At 36.0% G+C, this 24,081-nt stretch overlaps 1 protein-coding gene across 1 annotated transcript in view; it reads right to left on the bottom strand.

Annotated features, from left to right (window-relative positions):
* The window catches only part of LOC149578506 (2-Cys peroxiredoxin BAS1, chloroplastic-like), a 49,472-nt gene that overhangs the window by 12,147 nt on the left and 13,244 nt on the right, over nt 1-24,081 (bottom strand). The window contains exons 2-4 of the mRNA XM_089829534.1: nt 6,426-6,500; nt 4,614-4,695; nt 4,396-4,475 (exon numbers count right to left, since the gene is read on the bottom strand). Of these exons, the coding sequence (XP_089685660.1) occupies nt 4,396-4,475; nt 4,614-4,695; nt 6,426-6,500 (237 nt within the window). The remainder of the gene's footprint in view (nt 1-4,395; nt 4,476-4,613; nt 4,696-6,425; nt 6,501-24,081) is intronic.

The following is a 24,081-nucleotide window of genomic DNA, read 5'->3' as shown; positions in this document are numbered from 1 at the left end:
TTACCAACAATTCTTTCAAGGGGATTTCAAACTTCTCCATAATACCCTTTGGAGGAAGGTCCCCTTGCCATTCTCTCTTCCTCAATCCTCTTAATGATACTTCGTTTGATTGGCAATTTCTGATCATGTCCTCAAACAAGACCTCAAGAGGTATATCTTTTTCTTGCCCAAAACATCTGTGCCATATATCCTTCAGGATCACAAAGCCTAACGGGAGCAGTCTCCAATTTGTAGGCTTTCAGAAAACTGTACAATTCCTTCATTGCACTGCATCCCAATGTAAATTCTAGGAACTCTAATACCCTTGGTATAAGGTGCCTTTTCTCTATTTATCCACTATTCCTTAACAATGCAGAAAAGTTGCTAGAAGATTTCAGTCACAGCCAACCATGGTGTCACAAGCATTTGCAAAATGTGTGGGGGCTGAAGGCAGCCATACACCCTGCTAATGGTGTAGTTATCATTATAAAACCAATTGCCCCAGTTGTGTTCATAACTTTTGTTTGGCAACACATCTTTAAGTCTTAAGTTTTAACAGACCCCTGACTATTGGAGGCAACCTCTGAACAACAGTTCCAACATGATCAACAATTGATGTTACAAACAGATTGTAAAATTTGACAAAGCTGGCCTTCTGACAATTCATATCCCACAAATGTGTCCAGAACTGAATTGGTGCTCTGCTTACAACTTCATCTGTTCTTTGCAACTTCCAACCCTTGTCAAAGCCATCTCTGCTGTGGTACAACAGTAAATGGGACAAAAAAGAATTATATTTGAGACTTATTGCTTTCTCATTCTGCTTTACTTTTAATAATCTTTCATAAATCGGATGAATGAGATGGGAAACAAAACCATATTCAACAGACCTTAGGGCTTTGTATGGAAATTGTCATACACATCATTCCAACAGGCATTCTATTCTCATCATCCTTCCCCAGATCCTAGCACAGCGAATAATATGTGTATGCAAAAGACCTTTCAAAGAAGAAAACTGACAGGAGGTCTTTATCATCATCAGAAAGGCTGATAAGTCGGTGTTTAAATCCCTTGGGCCTATATCTCGGGACTTTTCAACTCCTCAGAATTACTCTATAAATCCTGTAAGTTTCTGCCTGCTGTCGAGATCAATTTATCTAACTGTAGCTCCACAGATCATGAAGACCTCAAAAATACTTTTCTTGTCCAAAACCAGCAACGGTGACCCATTTATCTTCCTAATTGTCTTTTTATAGGGGTCATGCCCCAGCTATAAACCTTAAGAACCCAACATCCATTAATATATTAAAGACAATTACTTTCCCAGATTGAAGCTCCATACACTGCTCATAGGGGACTTCCCTAAACCTATTATGATAGAAATTCATAGACAGGGCCCAGCTCAATGTTTTGCATCTCTACAGCCTTGACAGATGTCTTTCCATATGAAATCATTTGCTGTAGGACTCATACTCGAATTGGGGAATATGTCAATGAAGTCTTGGTATAAAGATTTTTTTTTGGCCACATTTATAGCCAGAGGTAGACGATTTCAACAAATTAATTTGAAAACTTCCTAGCTATCTAGGGTTTATGATTTTGAAAAGTAAGGCACATAGCCAAGGCTCTATTCTACAACAAACCATAATTTTAACACAGAAATTTACTTTCCTTTCAAAGCAAAATAGCAGAGGAAGAATTTGACTTACTATTTCCTACGGCTCTATAAAACCCTAGTTACTTGTAGAATTAACCTGTTCATCGCAGGAGCTCCTCATTTCTTTGTCTTCATGTAGTTGTGAATAAAATTTGAGCCCAACGGATGTATTTAATCCATTAAATTGCAATTATTTAACCATCTTGTCTCCTAAATTTTCATTCCATGTGATCACAATGTTCTCTACTAGCTGTGCATTGCCTTTTAAAAGTCAACTGCCAATTTTATCTGATTTGACATGACAAGATCGAGTCAAAAGTCTTTGAACATGCTTATGACTTTTCTTCTGTCCACTGCGGCACCACGTGGCAACCTCTTATTCATTTAGTTGCTTTGTCGACTAACTAGAAGCCATGTCATTCTCTCACCAAGGCCATGGGGCATTTCTTTCCTTTAACTTTATCTGTAGGTTCCACTTGCCATGCATTGCTTTTCCACTGCTCCACAGATCATGTAGATGCCATTTCATAGCACCCGCAGAGGCATGGAGCTTCAAATCCTGATCCAAGTGTCAGCATCCCACAGCTCCACTGCATCGCCTTTGTCTTCTCATTTTCTCCTCGCAGGGCTGCATACTTTTTATTTGCCCTTTCAGTAGAGTGGTCCAAATGTCACATTTTCACATCCATGCAGCCTGACACAGTGCCACATCATTACCCTGCATAAATGCGCAGAGGAAGTTTTATTTCATTATCCCGGCTCTCCTTTAACAAATGGCAGCATTCTGCTACACAATGCTCTGACAAACTTCCATGTTGGATTTACCCACGGAGCCATAAGGAAGACTTTTGACCACTGGCTGTTAAAAAGCTAGCAATTCATGTTTTACTTCACATCTAGCAATTATCTTCTGACAGTAGCTTAACCACAGCAGGGGTTTAAGAGACATACATTATAACTGGTAGGCCAAACATTAACTACTATACATGCATCCAACAATTATTTTTGCTGCTAACCTTAATTGTTGTGGGGGCGTGGGGGGAGCCAAAGGCTTGAACAGTCTAATATGTGCACATGATTAATTTTATGACTAAGAGTGATCATGCACTAGGCAAATGTGGAAGATGACTTAATAAACATAAGAATGAAGCCCAGAGACATGAAAACTAGACAAATTTTACATGAAGCCAACACTTGAGATATGGCCAAATAATTAGACTTAGGAAAATTTAAAGAATAGACCTGTGATCTCAAGACATCCTAACAAAGGGGTTGGTTAACTCATTGATAGAACACACCCAAAGACATGACTTAAACAACCTGTGACTGGCTGAAAAGTTCAGCTTAAGAATATAACAGTAGACCATAAAAAGATGCAGACTTAAGGTCCTTTAAGCAAATTTCTTTATAACAATGATATATGAAACCCTAAAATTGACAAAGGTGCTAACAACTTACATGGGCCAGGTAGTCCAAGTGCCAACCAAAGAGGACGTTCCAATTCTGTTTAGCTTGTTGTAGTTGGACATGTAGTTATTAGGGCTGTGGTTCATATTTTGTTTGCACCTTGAGTTGCATTTGATGGTATAGGTATTCTGGGCTTTGTCTTGGCCTTTCTGCTTTTGTAGTCTGAATGTTCAAGCTCCTTGTGTATTTTTGGTTACGACTTTTAAGGTTGGTGATCACTATATAATCATCAATTTACCTTTTATAAGTTTTCAAAGAAACCGTCAATTTACGTTCAAAAAATTTAAAATATAAATTATAGACATTATTTGCTTGGGTTTTCATTCTTGGGACATCAATTCAGATGTCACTATGTTCCAACCACATTATTTGCTTGGGTTTTCATTCTTGGGACATCAATTCAGATGTCACTATGTTCCAACCTTACTTTGTGGAGATCTCTTGTTTTAAGTTTCAACTTTCAAATTATTTAAGTTTCACGATGATATTTAAAATACGATGGTCACATGATTTGTAATTTCGACTTGTATTTAATAACATCCAGTTTTTGTAGACTTTGGATATCAAATTTAGTTTGCACTTCGCTGTGGCATCAAAGATGTATTAAATTTATATAATAAAAATATACATATAGTAAGAATTATTGAAATTGTTTCCTCTGATATTCATCTCTGAAACAAATATCTAGATGCCGTTGTGTTTCAAACTCGGTATTTTAGGATACTCTTCACTCTGACTTTCAAATTGATGATTGATGTCTTTAGGTTTAACATTACTGTGTGCTCAAATTTCAAGAGATATGAATGCTACATAGCGTCACACCATGCATATCCTTACACCAACATCCCAGCTACAGGGATTCACACCAAATGCTATGGCCCCAATACATGTATACCTACACACCCAAGTAACGCTACATTTTAATCTAATGTGCTTTTAAATTTCTATAGATCTTTTTTCAGAGAATCTTTTAGGTAATAGAAGCAAGGCATAAGTGACTAATATATTCTTTTATGTATATATGTATTCAAAATTCCTGATTCTTCTATATATATATATGAGAGAGAGAGAGAGATTCAAAATTTCCAATTCTTCTGTTTATTCAAAGTATCTACAAACTAGTAAACACATTGTCTGGGATAAAAGACCGCAGCCTTCTTAAAACAATCTTCTATAGTGCATTATTATGTTCATCCAAAACAGCATGGACTTCAATACAAATTCATTTAGGTTTATTATATACTAATAATCTCCAAAACTGGCTGCAAAAACAAATTTAACATAACACTTACCACACTATCAGTAGAAACCCCAAGTATTTCTGTGTTCAACTTCTCAAAGTCCGAGTATCTATCACTAAAAGCAGTGATTTCTGCAACACAGATAGAAAATACAAATAGTTATATACCCCTGATCTTGAATGGTATAATCATAATCTCTATTTCTAAATTATAAAATTTTGAAGCTCTTCTCAAGAAATGTAAATACATCTATTCCAAAAGATGAACACCTGTAGGGCAGACAAAGGTGAAGTCCAAAGGATAGAAAAAAAGAATAACGTATTTCTTCCCAATGTAATCAGAGAGCTTGACCTGCACAAATAAAAAGAAAACAACTACGAATTTTACTTCCTGCAGGAATGTACATACTTTTATTTCTCCCTTCTACAAATTATGAATAAGCAAAAATTTTGCTACAAAATTATATTTGAATCAATAATTCCGCTACAAAATTATAATTGCATCAACTCCTGCAAACTAAAAAATGCTCAGCTGCTTCACAAGGCATCAAATGGATTTCCACTTTACAATAAAGAAAGTACCCAGTTACTTCAAAATTTAGAAAAAGATTTCAAAAAAAAAATGAAAAACATACAATATCTTTTCATTATTTAGTAAAAATCAAAAGTATCTGAAAAGTAATATCCTTCAACTGCATGTGGTAATCCAGCTGTACATTATTCCTCAATTTCTTTTCTCTAACGGCCAAAAGATATTTAGCATCCATGATGACATGCTTTTCAACATCTACAAATGATAAGGCACGTGAAGTTGCAACATCTAACAGGAAGAATTTTTGACATCTGACCCATAGTAAGCCACTAGATTCTCTGTTGGTCTGAATAGACCATACACCACTTTTAGTAATCTCCCTTAAAACCCTTAACTACTCTGCTGCTTTTCATTTTAGACACTTTTGTTTAAAAGGTTATAACTTCTAAGAAACTCAATCACATACCTCAAACTCCCTCTAACTTTAGCGCTGACCTATTGAGATTTTATTACATCTTAGGAGACATGTCATTTCTCTATTTGATTTTTTGAAATCTATAAGTCCTCTTCAATAAAATCACAATCATTTGTCATCTGGGTTTCTTCAATAAAGGGAGAACACAACTGTACAAGACCTAAACTAGTAACATGGCAATAGATGTATGATTTGTGTGGACAAAATTTCTGGCAGAGGTCACTGTGTTTTTAGCATACCAGACAGAGGTAGGCCTACATCAGCCTGAATCCCAGTTAGCAGAGATTTATACGAATTAGGTTTGATGCACAATGATACAACAAGAATCACATGCTAGTGCATGGTGGAGATACTATACAAACCACAAGCATCCCAAGGAATATCTACACCCAACAATCCAGGAGCAAGATAGTAGGTTAACACCAAAGGCTATCAACTTCTTGTTGCCATTATGCCAAACATGCATTGAGTTACGTGAACTTATCAAACAATTGAATAACAAGAACATAAAATCTACTATGAAACGAATTCACGAAAAAAGATCCTGAAGATCCATCTACAGAATTATGTTGGGCAAACAGATAAGTGTAAGGAGATGTCATTGGTGGATCTTAATGATATGACAACAGTATGATCTGAGCTATTATGAGAAGATAAAATCAGATTAATGGCTGTTGCTTTGACCAATGATGCTGAATTTTCAAAAACATTACAGGGGATTATTGACTCTCTTTGAAAGAAAAAAAATTCCTTCAGTTGTAGGGGTTGAAAGTGAGCTAGGGATGAATTTGGATTAAAGAAGTTGGACAACACGGTCCTGCAGAACAGAAAAATCAAAGGAAAAACACCTCTAACCAATACAATATTTGAAAAAATTAAGTATTTTACAAATTGAACACAAGAAGCAATTCAATCCTAGAAGCTTGCCTAGTCCAAAGTAAACAAACCTAATGTTGAACATGCACATGTGCACGCACACACACGGTCATCAAATTGTCCTTGCTACTAATAAACTACAAATTGAGTAACATCAATTATTTAGATCAATAAATGAAACTAATCTATAATGCAGTACCTTGATAAATTCTTGATCAAAAACAGCCTCTGCTTCAAAATCAGGTGCTTTATTTCCAACCAATGGAAGATCGCTCTGTTTAAAAAAGAAAAAATGCTTGTATTAAAATGGCAGAGCATCAAATGGGCTCAAAAATCCATGATAAAAAAGATAACCAACAGGAAAACAAATCAGTAGAGATATATATTAGACACTTTGCTTCGGAATTTAGATATAGAATTGACCGTAGACAATTGACAAGATAAAAACAGAATTATTGTTCAATGACTCTAATTATGCAATGCCTGTAACATATCAAGTGTGACTTTTGCTGTGAGAAATCCAATGTAATATGAAAAATATGAAAAAAAATCATAAATTTACATTTCATGGAAAAATGAAACAGTACAAGGAATCAGTATCTTAAGTTTCCAGAGTCCATGATAATAGTATAAAGCTTCAGGGAAGTCCCTAAATGATTCGTCATCACCCTAATGATGGATAACATTCAGAGGTCTAAAAACTTAACTCTTCAAAAATCTCTATCACAATTTTTCTAGAAATTTTCAACTATTACATTGAACACTTTTGTGTCGAGTAGTTGCATGACGAAACTGATAGTTAACAACATACATTATTTAGCTTCACTCCTTTTAAGTTTTCATATATTTTAATTACAAAATGCCATTGCTATTTTATGTTAGGTAATTTAGAAGTCAAAACATCTTGTGTCAATAAATTGTACAAAAGATTAATTAAGTTGGCATGATTTCAAGGAGGTCTGTGGCTACATATTTCCAATTAATTTATGTAAATAAAGTATTCCTCATTAATCTTGTTTTAGAAAAACTGTACATGTAACATAAGCCTTCTGCTTCTGGCACAAAGAAATCGATTATTGATCACTTTCTAGTCACTGAATCCGTATTATTTCTACGAGTAAATTTCAACCAGACCAAGTAATCGAACAAGTCTGCTACAAGACACATTACTCAAGCTGCTGGGTTTTCCATCAGCTTGCTAAAATAATCCACAATTCAATATTACAATAGATTGTTTAAAAATAAAACTATCAACAGATCTGGTGATTGCAACTGGCAACCACTTTACTTGTCTTACTAACACTTGAAAACTTCCAATTAATATCAAGAAAACAGGAAATATTCTATATACATAATATCATCTAAGAAATAAAGACTACAAAAACTGTCAATATCGCAACTGCACATCAAATAAAGGGGACATGCAAATTGCTTGATTCAAATATCATATGGAACGGTATCAAGAGGAAATCTTAAAGAGACTAAAATTTAGCACAACAGTTAGGCTACATTATTTTCATAAGTTTATATAATAGAACTTTCCTCGGTGGTCTCATATGATCAAATAGTAAATAACTCATTTGTTTACAACTCAATGAAATAGATTATTAATAGCTTCATTGTTAAGAACTGCATTAAATCATAGTTGTGGTAATTACACGTTTGAACTATATTAAATATGGTTTGTTGAATATTGTGATAGCACTGTAGATTAAACATAGTGATTGCTTCTAGTTGAGAAAAAAGAAAGCATGTGGAGCTTAAAACTAAGACCCAAAGTCATTCTGTATATAGCTCTCAGAATTATGATTACAATCATCCATTTACAGCATAATTCATTGCAGAGTTTCAATATGGTGTATAAGCATAAAGTGGTTCTACTGGAAAATGCTGAATGCTGAAGCAAAATTACTGAGACTATTTGAGAGCAGAAATCACTGTGTCCATTTATTAGCAGTTTGATCAAAACTATTTAGAGCTGTTCATTCAGATCTGATGACAAAAAAATCATTGACAGAGAGTGGGAGAAGAGGCATTTTGGTAACCAACATTAATGTGCATGCAGACAGTGAAGTGACATGAGTGCCTCATTCACAGAACAGTACAGTAAAAATACAGCCCAATATTAACTAAGCAGTGGCAAAAAAGAACAAAAGATCCTATGGCACAAGCCATAAAGCAACAATTTTAATCTTGTCAGCACTCCAAATGCATAGCTTTTTGAAAGACAAGCAAAAGGCAAAATGTGTAAAGTGATTTCTGGTGTTTGAAAATAGAGGCTGGAGGACAATAGGAGGATGGAGGATAACTTCAACCTTGAGGTTCACTATTAGCTCAGAGATTACAGTAATTGGCTTGGTGGTATTTGGTTCAGAAAAAGGTTTCCAGTAGGGCACAGATCAACTGGAGAACGTCATATATGTCAAGGAATGACCCGTGCAGCACTTAGTGTGAATAGGGGAATTTTGTTTGCATTCACAGTACATCGTAAAGATCAGTAAGGCCAAGCCCAGTTGTGGCTAGCTGAGTGTGCCACTAGTACAAACGTGTTGCGGTCAATTTTGCATTTGAAAGACACATAATTTAGTATGTCCTGCATCCAGAGTATTCTATAGTAAAGTGTGTCCCCATTTCAACAAGTGTGCACATGGACTGCAGCATGTGCCCCAATTCATCCATTATGGATGTTTTTCAATGAATTATACGGTGTCCACATCCATCAATTGGTTGTAAATATGTTGAACTATGAGCTGTGTCCGTCCCATTTCACATGTGAAGTCTCTCTCCCAGTCTCAGAAATATGACGTAATAGAGGAATATTAAGAACTATACTGAATCACAGTTTTGTCAGTTGTAGGTTTAAATTACAAAGACAATCAATGCTTCTGGTTTAGGATTATAAACACATGTAAAGTAGATCTAGTGGTTGCTTGCAGTTGAGGAAAATGAGACAGAGCTTAAAAAAGGACCCAAACTAATATGCTTCAAGCTACCAACAATTCCATACCAAAATTTCAATATGCATAATAGATTCAAAAAAAATTTGTGTGTCAATTAGATTCAACTTTTTGTGTGTCAATTCAACCAGATAAAATATTCCAACAAATCTGCTACAAAACAACATGATAATTGATGACCTTTTCAGATTGCTAGATTTTCCCTAAGCTTATTAAATCAAAGCTGAATTCAATAGCAATACATACAATCATAAATGCCGATAAAGCTATCAACAAGAGGTGGCAACTGCCAACCACTTTAGCAGGGTTCAGTTTCTAACAATAGAGTAATTCTGATAAAGATCCAAACCAATAGGGAGTATTCTATACAAATAGTATCATTTTAATCCAAAAAAACATCTTAGAGTATTTTGCACATAAAAAGATAAAAAAATTACCCAACAAAATAAACTTAGATGTGTAATAAATCAATGTTTTTATTTGTAACACATACACACAGGCAAATATATAAACATTTACACAGATACATTATATCACAACGTTTGAGTTCATGTTTGTGTTGAGCAAAAAAAACTAGAAGAAGTTCAGCAAAGTTTAAATAATTTAAAAACAAATTTATAATTAAATTCGTCTATTGATTCATATTTTGTAAACTATAAGTAATAAATCCATAAAAATAAAACACTATTATGTTAAATACATTATAGTGAGTTTAAGAACAATTTAGTATAAAATAATTTTCACATTTTACTGCAAATATTATTAGATTCTTGCATTTCAAGATTAAACTGTGTATGATTTTTCATAATCAATGTTTCGGATCATACTACATGATCCATCATTAGAATGAAGCCATTGCTGGAGAGTAAAAAGGACGGAATGGCTGCAGACTCAAGAATTTAAATAGAGGCCAGAGGAGGAGCACATTATTGACATAAATAATTAAATATTTAATTAGACTTAATTATAAAAATTAAATTTATATACTATGTGAATAATTAATATATTATAATTAAAAATCTAATTTAAATATTTCAAAATATTAAATTGGGGCCCTGAATGGGAGAGAAGCTGAGCAAGGCAATAATATGATTCTCAAAAATTGAACCCAAAGTCTGTCTTTTCTGGTTCAACATAAACAAAAAACACATCATCTATCTTCTCCCTAAATCTAAAGATCAGAGAATTTCCCACACTATAAGCAGGGCCCCATACACAACAAGAAGGCACAAGCTCTAGATTACCAAGGGAATGCCCTAGGTATATCGAGTTGAAAAATTAAATCCAATCAGCTCAAACGGGTTACCAGGATGCTAATGCCCTTTCTCAACAAAAAAGTAAAGCAAGTAAATAATTGTGCTACTTCCTTATTAATAGTCTAAATGGTTAGAAGTTGCAGAAGAAGAGTAGCAAAATGATCCTCAGCTAAATAATCTCATTCTAAAACTTCAATGTGACTCATCTCCTTTTGATAAGTATGTTTGAAACGAAGATTTGTCAAGGTACAAAACTACAAAGATATACTATTTTTCCATTAAAAAATTCAACTAAACGAAGACATACTATCTCAAATGCATGATTTGGCAATAGGAAGACATTCAGGATTTTTAAAGACCAATCATCATAAAAAGAAAAATTTCTTTTAGGAAGGTATATAAAGCAAATAATGAGAAATTTGTTGTTGAATGTTTAATATGCCAAAGAAATAAATGTGAAACAATAAAGACAACAGGCTTCTTGCAATGACTATGCCTTCAACCACAATATTGGGACAAAATATCAACATCCTTCATTATGGGGTACTAGAATCTAATAATCTTGATGTAATTTGCATTGTTGTGTGATAGAGGGCCACACCACTCTAACAACTCACAACCAAGAATGCAACAATATAGAGACCAAGAAAAAAATACTTCACAAATAATTTTATTATACTTGAAAAATCCTTACAACACCCACAAGATGATATGACTTCTTCAACATAAGAGAAATCCTAAATAAGAGTCTTCACACCAAGAGCTTCACCAATAACTTCTACTTGAAGAGCTACACCTTTAGAGTTTTCACACCTTGAAGTCTTCACGCCTTCTAGCTTCTACTTCTCAAACTTGATTAGAAATGCTCATATGCCTTGCTTAAATAGGCACTTACCACCCCATGCATGGCTTATCCACAACCTTCTAGAATTCCTCCTACACAATATCCACAACCTTCTAAAACTTCCATAACCTTCTAGAATTACAACTAAGCACCACCATGTGGCCCAAAAATTACATTTCCTTTATGGATCACAACAAATATTAAATGCAAGATTTAAGAAACTTTCCACAAGCTTCTAAGATGCCACCTACACACCTCGATTAATGTAATGACAACTATTTTTTTTTTTTTTTCTATTTATGCCACCTATGCACCTCGAAAATAAAAATCCTCTTTTCCTTTCTTTTCTCCTTTTTATTTTTTATTATTTCTCCTCTAATTTTCGTCACTTTCTCTCTCCTCCAGATTTTTTTTTTTTTTTTTTTTTTTTTTTTGTTATAATTTTACATTCAACATGTCTCCCCTTTATTTCGGATGCAAGATGCTCCTGCATCATTGTGATTAGTCACAAGTCTGCAAGTTTTTGTGGACTTTCTCATCCATTTCATGCTAGTACTATGGCAAAGGAAGTCGTGGAAAATGTAAAAAAACTTCATGGAGTTCCCAAAATCTTCACTAGCATATGTTGGACAAACTTATTTTCATCATGGTGTACAAAACTAGCTGATGGTTCGTCTTCTCATCCACAAGAAAATGGCCAAAGAGAAACTGTGAATAAATGTTTGGAAGGATATTTATGTTGTTTTTCCTCTAGTAAACAAACACAACAATCCAAATGGCTACAACTAGCAAAGTGGGGGTGTTGGTTCCCAAAACCGCAGATTGGAATCCTACGAGCCTTGCCTGCTCGATGTTGGGATATCCAACCGGTTGAGGCCAACTTGACAGGATTGATCAATGTGATCTAAATCCCTTGCGCTTCTGGCTCTGCAAGACTGAGGCGGGTGTACCTGATCCTGGACGAAACACTTGAAGTCCAAGATGCTTAAAGCAGATTGATTAGAACATGAATAAAATAAAAGTTTTCTAAATGGCAAGAAATATAGGAAAACTTTAAACTTGCAGTTTATGAACTGAGAAGAAAAGTAAATGATTGAAGTAATGTTTAATTAAAGAATAAATATAGATTAATACAACATATGAATATATTAATTCCTCTAATGGAAAGAAATGAAACAATTGCTAGCATATGGATTATGAATCAAGAGTAAAAGACCAGTGCTTAATCAAATGGGCAATCAGAGTCAACATTATAAGCTGAGACGTACAACTTTATAAAGTTCAATATATTAAACTATAAACAATTTTAATAATTTAAATGCGATGGATCAATTATATAAACGCAATTTTAAATAACTCTAAAATGCACTTTAACTCCTGTGGAGACAAATTAGACATAAATACGAAAACAATAAAATATTTCACAATATTTACGTTTATCAAATTTAAAATGCAATAATGATCCAATCCACTTATCCAAATATTAAAATATTTATAGAAAATAAATAAATAAACATTTACAAAGGACACAACTTAATAATAATTTAAAACTCCGAAATATAAAATAAATAATAATGTCGAAAATAAAATCACAATAGAGACATTCCTTACAGAAGATCCATCTATTGCAAACATATTCGGATCGCACAAAATCCATCCAGTAACTTAAATCCACGGGCTTAGTTCAAAAGTCCATTTCTCCGCCAATTGGAAAAATAGAATATATTATAAAGCATAGGCCAGGAAAAAAGTTAAAGTATGAATATGAATATTGTCTCCCTCCCACTTGGTTTTTTACATCTATATTTATAAACAACGGAAAGGTGCGTGAGTGAACAGACACCCATTCGGCACCTAATCATATAATTTTTTGAAGATTACAAATTTTATTTATCCAATAATCCCAACCGCTTCAGGACTAAATAAATTTAATAGGCAATCGAAATTATTAGAGGAAAACCTTAGAGCCTTCCATACTATAATGGAAACAATGATGATGCGTCTCCCATTTTTTTTTAAAAATCACATTAATTCGGAATGTGCCTTGAGCCTCCATGTTCCAAGCTCGTGCAATCCTTCTCCTTAATCGCACAGCATACAGACCTGCGATCAAAACAAAACAACATTAGACATATATAACACTAATCAAAACTCCTCAATCATCAATGAAGATCTTCGTGCTTTAGCGGCTTTGTCCTTTTAGTTGTTGACGACATCTTTCATCGCACAAATCACCTCTTCCTTAAGCACAACTTCTCAGAATTGTCTCTGACTTTTACTTCAACCGAGCGTATCGCATGTATATTTGCATTTGCAAAGGTACATAGTGTTGTTCCATTGCCTTCAAATTATTCTCACAGGCACACAGATGGCGATAAAACCCTCAGCCCTAGATCTTTCCTCACTTACAGAAGATGCATCCTGCTGCTGGATAGCAGATACCGATGCTATATGCTCCAGAAATGAATCAACGAGCTTTTGAAACAGAGTGTCTAGTAAATTGGCAACAAATAATTTTCGTTATAAAAACTTGTTGCTAATGCTCTGCTCCAGCAATGAGATCCCCTTGTCAACAACTGCATCTTGATTTCTTCTTGCTTCCTTAGAGTCAAATCTCAGTAATGAAAAAAGTCTTGACTTTAGAATATTCTGGTTACTATTGCTTGAAATGGCTTGACCCAAACTTACGTAATCATCTTGTGCTATACTAGAAGATTCAGTAACTGTGATTCTCCAATCTGTGGCATTATAAAAGAAGCCAGTAAATTTGCATTGTCTTGCTGTATATCTCCACTGTATCATCTACTGTAAGATCTGATGAAGGAATTCCAGGAATTCATAGAAATGAAGTCAAAGTTTGAACCACTTCTGAACAGAGTAGCGTAGTTCAGGCTGCTAAATAATGGGGACAAAAACTCTCTCTAATCACAGATCATAGCTTCACCTGCCTATGATTCGAACCTCACTATTCCTTTTGAAAATACAAACTCCTTCATTCAAACATTTCCTTCTTACCATTGCATAGAGGAAGCTTTTATCCCGTCACAGATTTTATTCCATTCTTTAATAAATTTAATGAACAAGTCTGATCCTGCTCACATAGCTTATGAATTTTTCATAAAAAGACTGGAATCTGAATATCTTCCTAATAACTCATGGATTATTGATTAATGGTCTGCACAACAGGCATGTTAGATGATGCTTATAAACTATTTGGAGCGTTACAATAATCCAGTGCTGTAACCTCAATTCAAATGACAAACAACTCAACTTACAGCATTATGCTATACAGCATAAAGAAAGGATTTCCCAGTAAGCTTTTCCTAAACAATAGCACATTGCGAAGGCTGCCTGAAAGGATACAAATTTCTGATAAGCTCCAAGAAACTAATACTCCATCTCAGATTCCTGAAACAATAATGGATAGCAAAAGATGCATTGGTTCTGTTTGTTTGCTCCATTCACTCCTCTTATCAGCTTCCACATCAATATTATAATCATAGACTTGAATATATATATTGCAAACATATGCATCTCTTGGTTATGTCTTTCCCATTGGCTGATACGACATGGATAACGAAGCGATTAGGAGAATAGAGACTCATGAATTTTTAGGCTCCATCAGGGGGTACAACACAACATTTCACACATCCACTAATTATAGCTACCCCCACCATCTGCCACTTCTTATTTACAATCTCATCATAAAGGTTCTGAAGTAAACGATCATATTAAACACCAACAAGAAATACTTCAAATCCTTGAGGATAATTTAGTCATGGCTCGAAACAGAATGAGACAATAAGCTGATCGGCCTCATAGTGAGAGGAATTTTGAAAAGGGATCTTGGGTGTTTCTTCAATAACAACCTTATAAACTAATTTCCCTTCACAAACATAAGAACGTGAAGCTTGCACCTAATTTTTATGGTCCCTTTAAAGGTCTCCATTGAATAGGAAGTGTAGCCTACAAACTTAAGCTTCCACCCTATCCAATATTTAACCTGTCTTTCCATGTTTCTTGTTTAATGAAGGCAATAGGTAACAATATTCTAATCCTTTTAGAATTGTCAAAGTTAAATGAAGAAAAAAAAAAGTTTATTTTGAACCTAAGGAATTTATTTAGAAAAGACTTGAGATTGCAATAATTAAAGTACAATTATCTTCAAGTTCCTAATCAAGGAGAAGAACATGCCAATTGAAATTGCAACATGGTAAGCCGAACAATTTATACTAGGACATCTAAAATTGTTGAGCATTGAAAACAATGCATTTTTGAAGGTAAGGGACCTATTAGGCCCCTAATACTATAGCCAATGATATGACCCTAAGATCGTGGATTATTAAGTGTATGTATGTTCCTAGATATAATACTTGTAGTTAGTACTTTAAATACTCTTAATTAGGATGAAGGCTATGAGGCTATGTACTTATGATGCAGAGTGGAATCTGGAATCTTGACTAGGCAACCCAATCTCACATCCAGCTCATTCTCATAAGCAATATACACATTTAAAATCCAAACTCATATTGATTATGGTAGCTTCACAACTGAAAACAATGAGTTCAAACCCAATATTCTATTTCTACGGATTATATACAAAACTCACACCGAAGTGTTCAAATTTGAAAGTATTACAATTAATATACTTTTATCTTCATCTTTCAACATGAAGATGTCTTCCTCATTGTAAGAATTTGCTTAAGGCAAAGAATGAAACTGCCAAGATCTAGAAGCTCAAGGGATAGCACGAGAGACAAAAATGATAATGGGATACAATACATGTAGGTGTGTCTGATTATACAGGCAATGCATGATAACTAGGAGTAATACAAGTGATAACCTATCAGCTAGACAAGGTGTAATCAGATGTCCACTAAAGGTGGATCATCCTCCATTGTGTAACAATGTATGTGCAACATGTGCAACAATGAGAGGATGATAATGTGATAAGACCACAAGTTGGATTTCACAAACAATGAGATGTGAGACAACAATGTGCAAGTGGATTTCTCCTTCACCATGTGCTAAAATAATATGCAAACCCATATGTGTCTACATGACAGCTAATATGAAAATGCATTATCCTAAGTAAACTTAGGTAAAGTGTAATTAGTATTATTTTACTACACCAACACCCCCTGCCCCCTTAAGTACAACTTGGGGGATTGCACTTAAGCTTACAAAAGTTGGATGATAATGCATGATGGGCCCCGTCTATTAGGCCATGTTAGGTGCCCATGTACAATATGTAAAAGAAATGCAATCTCTTATAAAGTGGAGAAAGAGGGAAAACCTCATGGAAAAAACTCTCCCCCAAAAAAGAGATGACAAAAGAAAGCAAGATGCATGCATGGATGGAGTAATCAAGACCCCTCATTATGAAATACATCATGCATATAAAATCAAGAATCCCTTCATAGGAAGGAAATAAAAAGACATAACATCCCCCTATAGTGAATGATCTCCTCCAAGGATAGTGAGTGTTTGAAGAAAAAGCATAGTCCAATGCCTACAAACAACATTTCTCCCCTTAGGAAGAAGATAAATCAAGCACAAATGCAAAGAACACTTCCCAATGTGGATAGGAAGAAGGAAGGGGAATCGAAATGAAATATGACGTCTTTGAAGTTTGATGATGTGTGTCCATGTTCTTTGTTGATGAAGATGTCACGAACCAATTACGATCAAGCCTAACAAAAGAAGGTGACTTATCAATAGTAACTGATCTATGTAAGAATTTGGATCAAAATCCAAAGACAAGGATGCTTCCTCAACAAATGAAATAGGTAGAGAAGCAAGGAAACTCCCCCCAATGTAGAATGTGCTACACCCATGATAGATGCTCTTAGATCAATGTAGAAGTTGTACCAAGAAAACTAAATGATGTTCCTCCCTTTAGGAAGACATGGTGTCAAAGGTGTATCAAAGAATGCTCCCTAATCAGTAGGAAGAACTCTCAAAATGTATCATGTCTTAAGAAATTGAATAGGAATCTCCAACACATGAATATGATCAACCTGAACCATGCAATGTGTCATCTCAAGTAAAGCTTGAGACTCACCAATCTCCAAAAACTCAAATGTCTCCTCTGAAGTAAAATAGACCTCCTCCAAGTATTGTATCAAAGGATCCACAATCATGTCAAACTCGAAAGAATGATCAAGTGGAGAATGATGAGGATCAGAGTGTTCCCTCGCAACAATTGAAGAAGGATCATCCTTAACAAAGAGAAGATGAATAGAATCAATGATGCCTCCCAAATCCTCAATAAAGGACTCGAAAAACATACCTACAATGTCAATAAGTCATCAGCAGCAATAGTAAGGGAAGTGATCTCAACTAGAGAAGTAGGGACTACAGGAGGAGGCTTTAGATCATCAAGACTCATGAAATGCAAGTCTTGTGATTTCCACTAATGTATCATCATCATAGGGAATATCATATGCATCAAGTGGAATGAGACAATTTGCAATAGGTTCAACTGGTAATGGAGGACTATGTGGATCTCAAAAATTCTCCCAAATAATATTCCAAACTAGGTGAGGGGAGTAATTATTCTTGATCTTAGAGTAATATGGATGATGTTTAATGGAAAAGAGACTCAAACTAATCACATATCTAATATGAGAGTTTTTAATCAATCAAACTTGTCTCTTCCACTTTGCCTTTGGCTCAAGGGCCAATCCATAAAAATTAGGCAAAATGTTTAACCATCTACAATGTGTGATGATTCCTTTTGCCCATGATGCACAATTATCCCTAGTCAATTGTATGACAACAGGATGTATTTCTATGTCAATGATATACTTCTCAAATGAAATCAAGATCAATACACCTACTAAAATACAGTGAATCAACCCCCACCCCCCCCCCCCCCCCAAAAATAGTTTACTTTGGCACTTTATACTTAGTGTGTTTACAATTGCCACTTGTCAAAATGGACCAAAGTCGACTTTTGATTTGGATGATTACAACATCAAATATGAAGCTATAACAGACTCAAAAAAATAGGCACAAGATCACTCAAGGATCTAATAAATTACAAGTGCCAAAATATGCCAAAATAGACCAAATACTAAAAGTACTATGTGCACGTAGAATTGCTCAAAACTCGTACCAAACCTAGAAAATAAAGAAAAAATAAAGAACTTTCAAAAGAAATTGCTCCTAAAAATATGTCCATATGAGCTCGAACAAAGCCTTTGAGATTTAAAAACTGAGCTTTACAATTTTCTCAGGAACAAAGATCACAAACAACCTGCACCAATGTGTAGATCACGAAAGTCTACCCCAACACATAAAAAAAAATTGCTCGAAAAAAGGGTTTGAATAAGTGGTATAGTTGTTTGAAAATCACCTCTGAATCGTTGCCACCGCACCTCCTAAATTCACATGACTCTACATCTAGCCTCAAATGTCCGAGGTAGATGGAAAAAAAGTCGATTTAAGGTTTTTGGACCTTCTCGATGTGATGCCAACATTTGATTTGCACCAACAAGCTCCAATTGTGACATGTAACAAAATCCTCTCCAAAGTGTCTTCCAATGCCTATGCAATAAAACTCCTATTGCCCTAATACCATGTAAGAATTTGCCTAAGGCAAAGAATGAAAATGCCAAGATCTAGAAGCTCAAGAGATGGCACAAGAGAGACAAAATGATGATCAAATGAATAGTTCAATAATGATAAACGATAATGGGATACACATGTAGATGTGCCTGAATATATAGCCAATCCATAATAACTAGGAGTGATGAAAGTGATAAGTTATCAACTCGACAAGGTGTAATCACATGTCGACTAAAGGTGGATCATCTTCCATTGTGTAACAAAGTATGTGCAACATGTGCAATAATGGGAGGATGATAATGTGATAAGAACACAAGTTGGATCTCACAAACAATGAAGCGTGAGACAACTATGTGCAAGTGGATTTCTCCTACACCATGTGCTAAAATAATATGCAAACTCCTATGTGTCTACATGACAACTAATATGAAAAACATTATCCTAAATAAACTTAAGCAAAGTGTAGTTAGTAATATATAATTACAACAACACTCAATAATGTCACCAATGTAACACAGTACTCAAACTTCTTTGCTACTTATGCTATCCCCACTTTTGTGAGCTGCTTTCACATGCTTCTCATTACATCTTCCTTCCATCTAAGGGTTGTAATTGTCTTCTTTCAAAGGGTTTTTCTTCTTCTCAAACTTCTCTTCTAATACTCTCTCTTCCAGTTGAATCCTTCTTTCTAATACCCCTAAGGTGGCTTTGAGCTCTCCCACTTCTCCACGAAGCTTCCTATTTTCCACTTTCTCCCAGTGATATTCCCAAAATGAATCTATCAAAAGTCTTTCATGACCTATCTTGTCCTCTTCTTTCCTACTTATGCTATATGCACTTTTGTGGGCTGCTATCACATGCTTATCATTCCATGATCCTTCTAAGGGTTGTAATTGTCTTCTTTCGAGGGTCTTTTCTTCTTCTCAAAGTATTCTTCTCTCTTCCAATTCAATCCTCCTTTCTAATACACCTAAGTTGGCTTCAAGCTTTCCCAGTTCTCCATGGAGCTTCCTACTTTCCACTTCCTCTTAGTGATCTTCCCAAACCGAAATTATCATGGGCCTTTTCATGACCTATGTTGTCCTCTTTTTCAAACACATCACACTAGTTGTTGCAATCTTCACAAACACCTCCCACACAAGGTCAATTCCTCTTTGGTTTCCTCACATTCACTTATCCTCTACATAACAAAGACTCAAGAAGATGCACCTCTTCAAGACCTCTTCTAAACACTTCCTCTTACTCAAAGAAGTTTCTACACCACCTACCCAATTTTACCTCTATTGTAAGATAATCATAATCCTCTCAAGCATAATCTTCTTTGCCATGATAGCGATTTTCTAGATCTTTTAACCCACTCTCGCAACCAACTCATTCCTTAGCAATCTGCACATTGAAAAACACAAACTCAATTGATTATGTTAGCTTCACAATTGCAACAATTTGAGTTCAAGACCAATATTCTATTTCTATATATTATATAGAAAATTCACACAAAATTGTTCATATTAGAAAGTATACTACTTTTTTTTAATTTCAAATCTTCATCCAAATTAAACTATTGCTCTATTGATTTAGAGACTTGCTCATTCCCAAATATCCTCTATTGACTTACCACTATACACTCCCTCTCATTTCCAGTGCTCTATATTTTCTCTTATCTTTGTTCATAACCAATCCAATGCACTCCCAATACACCAATCTGCAATAATTTGCACCCTTCTTTGTTTATCAATCAAATCTGATCTAGATGACTCCTTTAAATGCTGCCACGATTGGTCTAGTTTCCAACTCACAATTTATTTTGTTTCCTGCACTCAAATTCTACTCATACACTTCCCATTAGCACTTTCTTTACCCTTTACTCACATTGTGTTCCCTTTTATTATCTTATTCTCTTCTTACTTCACGTAGTCCATTCCAATGCCAAACTTCTCTCTTGCCTGCACCAATGACTATTTGTTTGTTATTCCAGTTAGCTCTCAAAATCTATGTAGATGTCTTTTCTTCAATGCACTTTTACTCTATACAACTTCCTTTTGTTTATGCTTTCAGCTACACCTCTCTACCCATGCTATATCGCCTTTACTTTCTCACTCTCTTCCATCTTAGAAGTCTCCTCACACACCCTTGTCTTTCATCTGTAGTATTAATTTGTACAAAGCTCTTTTCATACCATGTTGCACATCTTCCTTATCTCAAGCACTCAACCTCAACTCACACGCTTTCATTTCACTCTCTCCAACACCACACTCACTCTCTCAATTCTCCTCCTATTCTCTTCTCAATATTTTGATGCTTTTCCCCCTTGTACAATATTTAATAGAAAGTATTATTTTTCTCCTTGCTCTCCTTCATTTTTCAAATATGCTAACTAATAAATTCCTTTTAATCTTCCATCTCTCCAAATTTACTCCTATTTGCTCGTTGTCATATTAGTTGCCAGTGTCTATTTGCATTTATCTAGGATGTTCCTACATCACCCTATATGATTAACCACTGTAACACAAGGACGCGTCCCCCCAAATAAATTTAAAAATCACATCTCCAAGACGGGGACTCATCGGTGACGAGGGGACGTCATTCTAGCAAAGACGGAGGGTTGTCCTGACGTCCCTTGAGGACACAGGGGTCATTTCAAAGTCCCCTAAGGGGACAAGGGGACAAGAACAAGTCCCTTGACCCCTCCAAGAGACAACTAGCATCCCCTGTCCAACCAAAAAAATGTTTGTTTTAAAAATAAATACACTAATATTCTATTGATCGTATTAAATATCATATCATGCTACTAAATGCAATCATCTTTATGATGAGATACTCATAATTTTGATATCTATGACTATTATTATTTAATATTTATATAACAGAAGTTAGAACTCTTCCACTTGCTCATTCGAGAATTTAAAATTTTAATATTTATAGTTCATTGTTCCATTTCATGTTCAATGTTCAATCTAATGCTCAAGTACTTAAATTTTAGTAAATTAGTATTTTGCATCTTTATGTCTTATATTGTTATACATATTTTCATAACTAGCATTATACGTACCAATGTATAGTAAATAGTCTATAGTATATAGCATATACACCCCGTCAATCCCTTGTCGTCCTCAAATAGAAGCCCCTCTATCCCCTTGCCCAGAAACTGTTGCCATTTTTTTGTCTCCAACCAAAAATTCAAATTTCAAATGCCCAGCCTGTCCAACAATCACTTCCCAATTTAATATTATTTTAACACCCCCAGGAATATCGAAAAATTAAATGATTGAACCTTATGTTATTCCTTGTTATATTTTTGAGGGCCCCCAAGTTCCTCAGCGTCGAATCTTCCATGATCTATGCTTCCCCGCTTCCCCACATTATCAAGATGCGCGACCCTTAAATAATGCGAGAAAGCCTTTTTTGGCCACATGTCAGGCGGGTCCCTCTTTCCCTGGTTGTTTCTCCAGCGTCGGACTTTGACAGATCCACGGTGGGCGCTATGGCGCTATTGGGAAATTGGTTCTTCTCGCCGTTAGCAACATAGCGCCCAGATGGAAAATAACATTGCGGCGAAATTTGGAAAATACGATGGGTCCGTGTTCCTTCTATGGGCTGCAGGCTATACAGGTGGTGGCTGAGCTGGCAGATCAATTGTTGCCCGCTTCCCCGCATTCTGAGCTTTGTCAAACCTTCTGACAATGCGGGAAAGTGGGTTGTTGACACGTGTCCAAATGATGTTACAGCGGATGGTTGCGGAGGTCCAGAAAGTACAAGTTACGGGCACCGTCGGATCTCCCCAAATCAAGGGCTGGCGATTTCCCGCATTATCAAGATGCGAGGAAATTAAATATTGCGGGGAAGCAGTTTGGCGACACCTATCTCAGTTGACGTCATGGGCCCACTTTCTCAAAAGGTATCGACAACTTGTCTTCCGTGGCAGTTGTCAAACGAGTCGGAGTACGACAAAGGCATCTCATTGGCCCATCTAGCTTACCAGATATACAGTTCTACAGATCTCTGAGCACCGTCCGATGCAGGCAGATCAAAGGTTGGCGCTTTCCCGCATTATCAAGATGCGAGGAAGTTTAAAAATGCGGGAAAGCAAGTAGCCGCCACATGTTTCTGCGGGACCAGTTTCTCTGTGGGAAGCCATGTGTTGCCAGGCGTGGTACGGATTGCTGAGGTGGCGCCAGGTGTAATGGGTTCGGGGCAAGAACAAGCGCAGTACACGAAGGAGTTTCTCAATCGTTGATCTCGTGGAGGTCAATGATCAGCGCTTTCCCGCATTATGGAAGTGCAAGGAAATTAAAAAATGCGGGGAAACGGGTGGAGAGCACGTGTCCCAAATGACGTCATTTGCCCGCCCTCTTCGCAGGAAGGTACTTGATGAGCCCTCACCATCCGATGTGATCTGATCAACGGTAGGCACTATCGCGCTATTGAAAGCTACAAGAATGATACGTATAGCGCCACAGCGCCCTTTCACCACGTGGATCAGTGGGGCCGAGTGTTGTGAAACCGCAGGGATGGTGCCAGTTCGGGATGAGTCAGATGCCAAGTGTGCTAACAGTGTTTCGTGGGCCCAGAAGTTTAAAGGCAAAGCGCAGGAAACGGCGAGTCTTCACGATCGTCAAATTAAGGAAGATCCACGGTTGGCATTATGTCGCTATGGAAAGTTGCACGTTGTTTTGCCATAGCAACATAACGCTCTGCCGCCACGTGTCTTTGCGAGCCCGGCCAGGGTTGACAGTTAAGGGCTGGCTGTTATGTTGTAAGCCGTCGCGGTCAGGGTTTAAGAGGTTGGCGCAGTTAGTAAAGAAAGGGGCGGTCAACTAAAAAAGACCTGCGAGGTGGCAAAATGAGGTAAATTGATTGGTCCACGTGGCTCATCCCGGTGCCAGGGTTAGGTTGACTTGCTGACTCTGCTGATTCAAGTGCTCAGGAACAAAGAAAGCCAGAATTTTACACGAATCTGATCTTCATGATCGATTCCAACCACCACGAAATGAATGCTAAACGCGGAAGAACACTCTACCCCCCCGATCCAATCCATCTACCCGGTCAGAATAGCTTAATGGCGTCGTTTCTGTCTTCTCAAGGCGTTATTTGACACAAAAGATCAGATTTTCTTCAGATCCCCATGATTGTTCCCTGCAGGACTTGATGGCGGTGGTTGCAAGATAGTTTTGGAGGGAAAATCTCAGTTATGCCTGCACTATAAAGGCAAATTTTGTAGATTTTGTT

Source organism: Cupressus sempervirens, chromosome 1 (genome assembly GCF_028749045.1).
Source record: "Cupressus sempervirens isolate cs-2001-9-10 chromosome 1, ASM2874904v1, whole genome shotgun sequence".
Lineage (NCBI taxonomy): Eukaryota > Viridiplantae > Streptophyta > Pinopsida > Cupressales > Cupressaceae > Cupressus > Cupressus sempervirens.
This window is presented reverse-complemented; position numbering and strand designations above follow the sequence as displayed.